General features: G+C 40.7%; 1 protein-coding gene across 1 annotated transcript in view; it reads left to right on the forward strand.

Annotated features, from left to right (window-relative positions):
• The window catches only part of LOC138026083 (dynein regulatory complex subunit 7-like), a 99876-nt gene extending 93778 nt beyond the window's left edge, over nucleotides 1-6098 (forward strand). The window contains exons 15-18 of the mRNA XM_068873272.1: nucleotides 2500-2610; nucleotides 5447-5641; nucleotides 5718-5857; nucleotides 5951-6098. Of these exons, the coding sequence (XP_068729373.1) occupies nucleotides 2500-2610; nucleotides 5447-5641; nucleotides 5718-5857; nucleotides 5951-6032 (528 nt within the window). The 3' untranslated portion in view covers nucleotides 6033-6098. The remainder of the gene's footprint in view (nucleotides 1-2499; nucleotides 2611-5446; nucleotides 5642-5717; nucleotides 5858-5950) is intronic.
• The last annotated feature ends 580 nt before the right edge of the window (nucleotides 6099-6678 follow it).

The following is a 6678-nucleotide window of genomic DNA, read 5'->3' on the forward strand; positions in this document are numbered from 1 at the left end:
CCCAATCTGGGAGGAGTACTTTCACTATGTGATGGAAAGAAATGGTCTTGTTCACCCCACCTCTGTTCTAGAGACAGGAAATTTATTTCAAAAGCTTCTTCATTTTGCCAAAGGCTGAATAACAATAAACCAGCACAATTTTAATAACGTCAAGGTTTTGAAAGTTTAGTTAAGTAATTCTCATTTGCATTTCAGAGTGGACGTTGCCACTAGCTTCTCTGCAAACAAAGTTAAATTATTCTTGGGTGTTTATAGGCTTGGCACTAGTTTTTCATCTTCGTTAAAGTTTTGACATCACGACCCATTCCTTTAAGTGAAATAACTAAGGGCTTCTATTCATGCTCTGGCTGATGCAAAGGACTGACAAAAGAGACTGCTGACTTGCTCATTTTCCAAATGTTGGGCAGTGATACTTGTCCTGCCCTGTGGGTGCATTTCCACTGTTCATTCATCAGATAAAAAATGTACATTGACTAGTGAGAAGATTGTAAGGGTAAGTAAATTATTTCAGTTTTGAAAATCAAGGTTGACAGGAACCTTGATACTGTATCAGAAAATTAAAGCTGAAAATAAAAGGAACGTACATGCAGCATTACCAATTATTTTTAAGGTATCTCTTGAGGATATGATAAAGTACAATTTTCGACGGACGTTTTTTAGGCATATGTAACAGACATACCAGATTTAGAACAAAACGAACTTGATATCTGCCCTGAACACAACATGGCACTTTCAATTCAATGCTTATGTATTTTTAAACAATAATTTACCTTACGTATATATTTAATAGGGTGTGCTTGCTTATGTTAGCTTGATATACAAAACGAAAGGAATAGCGAACTCATCTTGCCGTGGCAAACCTCAACTGACCGCACGGCCTCGGCTAAAGTCTCACCTCAATCGATCTATTACAACATTAAACTCGGAAATCTGGCCAACTCAATTGTGCATGAAGCCACCGACAAAAATTCGATCACGTTAGAGCGAAAGACTGTAATGAAGTTTTACCACTGAAATACCGCTGTTCCGAAAGAAGAAAAGGTATACACGACGCTGTTGCTCAAAAAAGTTCCTGGAGAAAGTAATCGAACCAGCCATCTTCGGCCACCATTTTGCTTGTTACTTCCCTGGTGCGCGTGTCAAAAAAACCTGGGCACAAGCAAATTATCAACCAATCAGACAAAGCTAGGAAGAGGACGACTACGAGTACGAGTTTTCCGTTTTGAGCACGCGCACTTCGAAACATGTCGGCCTCCAAACGTTTCAGCTGAAAAACGCAGATGGCTACGTCATTGCCCCGCGGCAACGAAGGTGGTCTCAAGCGTGCGCTCATTCAAAATGTTTGGGATATTGCGGGTCTAGCTTTTAACAAAGAAAAATTGTTTTTAGAAAAATTTAGAGGGTGTACAACTTCTGAAAAATTTGTTTTCGCACACGAAACGACTCAACGCATGAAGTGTTAACAGAAATGTTTACAGTGTTGTGCTGGAAATTGGGACTCGAACTTGAATTGAAATCTGAAATTCGCTATTACCTGTTGCCGTAGAACAAGACTTCGTGTCCGTTTTCAGTACGGAGAGATTTAGTATGGCGGTTAGGTAAAATGCTAGACGGCAGGTTGTTGCTTGTCATGAAAGCAGGAAAATATTCTTATTCTAAGTTCCAGAAATACACGTAATTAGATGCACGACGGTTTTGATAAACGGCCTGAAGTGTCCCCTTGCTTTCCTCCTAACTTCAACATTACTCGCGTCTGGAAATACAGGGGCGAATTTAGGGGGAGGTTGTAGGGAGTGCGCACCTCCCCCCCTGAGATAACCTCCGGCTTTCTAATACAACTAGTAGTCTGCAAAAAAAAACGTCATCAGTCATCTATGCCATTCCTTAGTAATGCACCCCACCTCGAAAAAATCCTGGATCCGCCCCTGAAAAACATACAAACAATTCACGTCATAAAGTCAGTATCCCCTAAACTCCAGTCCTCAAGTAAAGATAAACAGAGAGGGCCATCGACCTGGATAGTGCGAACTGAAATGTGCGTTTTTTGCAGATATAAAGCAAATTCTCAAAAGAGAGAGAACTATTAGACGGTAATGTGAAGTGCTAGTTTTCTACCCATATAAACCACGTGAGCGTTAGCCCTACTAATGGAAATGAGCCCACACAAGGACAGAGAAAAACTCTGACCAGGGTGGGAAATGAACACCACCCTGGTCAGAGTTTTTCTCTGTCCTTGTGTGAGCCCATTTCCATTAGTAGGGCTAACGCTCACGTGGGTTATATGGGTAGAAAACTACAGTAGCACTTCACATTACCCTCTAATAGTTCTCTCTCTTTTGAGAATTTGCTTTATATCTGCACAAAACGCACATTTCAGTTCGCACTATCCAGGTCGATGGCTCTCTTTAAAACATTTGGATTTGGTGCCAATTAAGTGAGGCCTGCACTTCAGTAATGAAATAATTGACTTTTCACTTTGACTTTTGTTTGGTTTCACAGGTGAAGGAAATCCTTCAGTTGCGAATTAAAGAAGAGGCAGCGTCGGAACTAAGCGTATCTGTTTATGACACTGAAAGAAATGAGAAAGCAAGACTGCACCGCGAACAACTTGTATGTCAAATGATAATTTTAAAATGTTAAGTGTAACCTGCCCATAAAATTGCAGTACGAATTATGTTTAAAAAGTTACTTCTTAGTGCAACAGTTTACAGCCATGTACTTGCGCCCCACTAAAACAGTTTTGTCGCAGAAACTTACAGTGCGTTCACTGAAACCGGGACCACCCAGATAATGAAAACCAATCAAAGGGCAGAGCTGAAACAATAGATTCCAACAATTTCAGATCCAGAGAATCAGCTAGTTCTAAAAGAGAGAATGGGAGAACGGGGAACGGGGAATCTCTAAAAGGGGAATTACTAAAATAGGGAATCTCTAAAAGGGGGAATTACTAAAATGGGGAATCTCCAAAATGGGGAATCTCTAAAAGGTGGAATCTCTAAAATGGGGAATCTCTAAAAGGGGAAATCTCTATTTTCAACTCCGAAGAAAGTGTGACAGTCATCAATCACCGGGTAGGAAAGGAATGGCTCTCAGATAGCGCTGCATCAAAACATTAGGAAATCTACCAGCAGGTGGCAACTTCTTACTGCGATCGCAAGTGTCACATACAGTATATTTATTTAATATATGTATCTATAAAACGACGCAGCAGTGAAGGTTGTGAACAAGCCTTAGACCTTAGCGATCGGCTCACTTGGGTTCTTTCTCCACCGCTAGCCGTATAATGAAAGAGGGGGCTTTGGGGAGTGTTCACAAGCCAACATCAGTGACAATTTCGCTTCAACTTGAAAGAAATTCAGTGTCTACAAAAAAAAAAACCAAATATTTCTTCGGTCACTGAAGGATGTAACGTCCCTTTATGTTTCAAGGGATTCATATTATTCGCCCTTCGCGAGCTAACAGATTGGCCTTGCAAATTAGCAAATTTATAATTCTTTGCAATGAACACTGCTCCCTTTTTGCTGTGTTAAACTAGTCGATTTTTACACCCACGATCCGCAGGCATCTTACGAGGTAGGGCAACAAATAATTTAATTGGCTGTCTACAAATAGAAATGGTGGGAAAACATGACGGTGTTTACTTTTCTCGGACGCATACAAAAAAAGCCATCGCAATTGGACTGATTCATGTAACAGTAGTGTACAATTAAATTCAATAGTAATGAGAATATGTAGAATCCAAAGCATCCTCCTGTTATATAGTTAGCTTATCGAGTCATTCCCTTCAATACTTTTAATTGTGTGGTACGTACTCAATTTGATGGATACTTCATCGTTCACTCGCACACAAACACATAAAGAGGAAACCTGAGCAGTGGATGACGAAAAGCATGAAAACCAATTAAAGAAATACTAAATTCTCCCAAAGATGTTCGACATGAAGGGAAAATCTATTTTCGCGACAAGCAATGTTTTGTCTTTTCTCAGCCGGGTTGAGTTTAAGTTTTTCTGGGCTTTTGCTAGTAAAAGGAAAAGGTTGGACGGATTTGCTGGTTTGCCGAAGTTTCGGTGGGAAGATCTCGTCGGCCAAGAAGTGATGGTCAAAAGAACTTTGGAGCTGTGTTTTTGACTGAGTTTCAAGCTGAAGGAAAGCCCGGAGAAAATGTAATTGTAAAAAAGCTGTTAAGTACAGCTCAGGATTTTACTGCACAAAAACGCTGTTTCATTCAAGGCGGTATGTGATGGCGACGATGCTCGAATATGTGTACTTTGATCTCGAGACCTTTGAGGTGAGGGAAAAGTTTGCTCCTTGAAAAACGTCCTTAGCTGCCTTGATCAAAACGATTGTCAGGGAATTGGACCCACGTTCATGGAAAAAATTGGCAGTGATGTGCAAAAATACAGGGCCTTTGAAGAGTAGAAATTACTATAGTGCGTTCTTAAATTGCGCTCACGACTGATATCCCACAGTGCAACCAAATGTCGAATATAGGATTATTCTTTTGCTTCGTCTTTTGCTTGACCGAAATGGTGAATTGTCAAAGGTGCTTAGAAGGACTCGTTTCTCTACTCCTCTCGCGTTGTACGTTTTTTCAAAATGTCATGAGCAAGGTTTTCTGACTTTGAAGCCATTAATTTGCCTTTATTCATACGCTATTTTGGCAAAAAGTAACCCGCGTTCCAGCTTTATAACGTTCATATTGTATGATTCCCCCTTTTAGATATTCCCGATTTTAGAGATTCCCCCTTTTAGAGATTCCCCAATTTGGAGATTTCCCATTTTAGAGATTCCCCGTTTTGGAGATGCCCCCTTTTGGAGATTCCCCCTTTTAGAGATTCCCCCTTTTAGTGATTTCCCAGTTTAGTGATTTCCCATTGTAGAGATTCCCCATTTTAGTAATTCCCCCTTTTAGAGATTCTCCGTTTTAGAGATTCCCCATTTTAGTAATTCCCCCTTTTAGAGATTCCCTATTTTAGAGATTCCCCGTTCCCATTCTCCGATTCTCTATTCCTTTGTGTTAGAACTAGCCCGAGAGAATCAAATGTCCGGTACAAAACAATAATCGCAACTTGTTCGTTAGCCGGCGATGCTTTAGTCACTGTGGGGTCGGTTACTGTAAGTTATCTAGGTGGCCCCGGTTTCAGTGAACGCACTGTAAGTTTCAGTGAGTTCCTTTTCAAGATAACAAAATTAACATTTCACGCTTTGACACCAGTACCTTTGTTTGTTCCGTCCAGGTTAAGGTTGTTTGTAAATTTTCCCAATTTTGTCGGACGCCTGTTTTAAGTCACGAACGGGTAGGATGCTAGCTGCATCCCTCAACAAGCTTGGAGTCGCTTTCATATAAGGGACGAATACTGGAGTACCCGGAGAAACCGGTTTGACCTTTGATGAATTAGTGGCAATATTAATAACTTTTTTTTTTTTTCGTTTTGTGTACATCAGGAGCGCAAAGCGGCCGAGGAAGCCATGAAAAAGCACGAACTAGAACTCGATTACCTTGCACCTTTCCTGGCACAGATTGGTGATCCACCGCACATTAGTAAACACGAAGCGTATAAGCTAAAAGAGGAATGTCTTCAGGACCTTAAACACCGCCTCATCGACAAAGCTAACTTAATTCAGGCCAGATTTGAAAAGGTATGAGCCACAGAAGACACCAGAGGACGAAATGTCAAAAGCTGTCCATTTTCAATCACATCATTCTTTGTTTCAGGAAACTCAAGAATTGCAACGCAAACAAAGTTGGTATCAGCAAAATCAAGTATCGATGACGAAAGAAGATGAAGAGGAATATCTCAACTTTTGCAGCGAGGCCATGTTTAGAATTCATATCCTTGAGCAGCGCTTAAACAGGTAAAGTATGTTAAGTACAGGTGACATTGTGTCGCATCGAATGAGTTGTGGTTGTACTGAAACTTATCTCTTTACTTTTTTACTTTTCTTTAGACATAAGGAGCTGGCGCCACAGAAGTACGTCCAGCTGGAACAAAAATTGAGAAATGACCCGCGACTTGCAGAGTATTTCTAATGTGCTAAACATTTATATTTTTTCTCTTGTTCGTTAATATTTCAATAAAAAACTGCTCCAGCTGTGGTTCCTTGTGGGCGTGTTTGTTTTACTGCAACGTTAAACCCTCTGGTCTCTACACCATCTGATCACCTCTCAATAGTTGTATCACGTTAAATCATATCACTGACACAATGTTTGTAAAGAAAGAACACCGATGGCATGAAAAAAAGGCGTTATGCCTGGGAGACTTAGCCAGAAGGAGCCTCTCGTAATCCCGCGGGTCACTTTTAAGAAGGGGACTGGGGTTGAGCTTGGATCTCATGCCCGGCATCAAAAAAGACGGATTGTCATGCTGGGCATGTAAGTCAGCTCTTTATAACAATTTCATGCGTGGAATGATTTTAAGGGACCTCTAACAGTGACCTGTTAAGAGCGTTAAAGTATTGTGGTTTGGTTTGACCCAATAAGAAGTGTCCTGTTGATGATTCAAGAACCCCAAAAAGTATATTTTATATACTGCAATAGAGGCAAAGATGTAATGTATCAATTGATGTTGGGGTAGCCCTCTCTATGATACTTTAAACCTGTGCTTTGGTCAAGTGTCGGAAGAGAGCTCCTCGGTAATTCACAACTATTCACCAAAGTGGAGGTGGCTAGCGATGGA

This window comes from Montipora capricornis, chromosome 12 (genome assembly GCF_036669925.1).
Source record: "Montipora capricornis isolate CH-2021 chromosome 12, ASM3666992v2, whole genome shotgun sequence".
NCBI classification, from domain to species: domain Eukaryota; kingdom Metazoa; phylum Cnidaria; class Anthozoa; order Scleractinia; family Acroporidae; genus Montipora; species Montipora capricornis.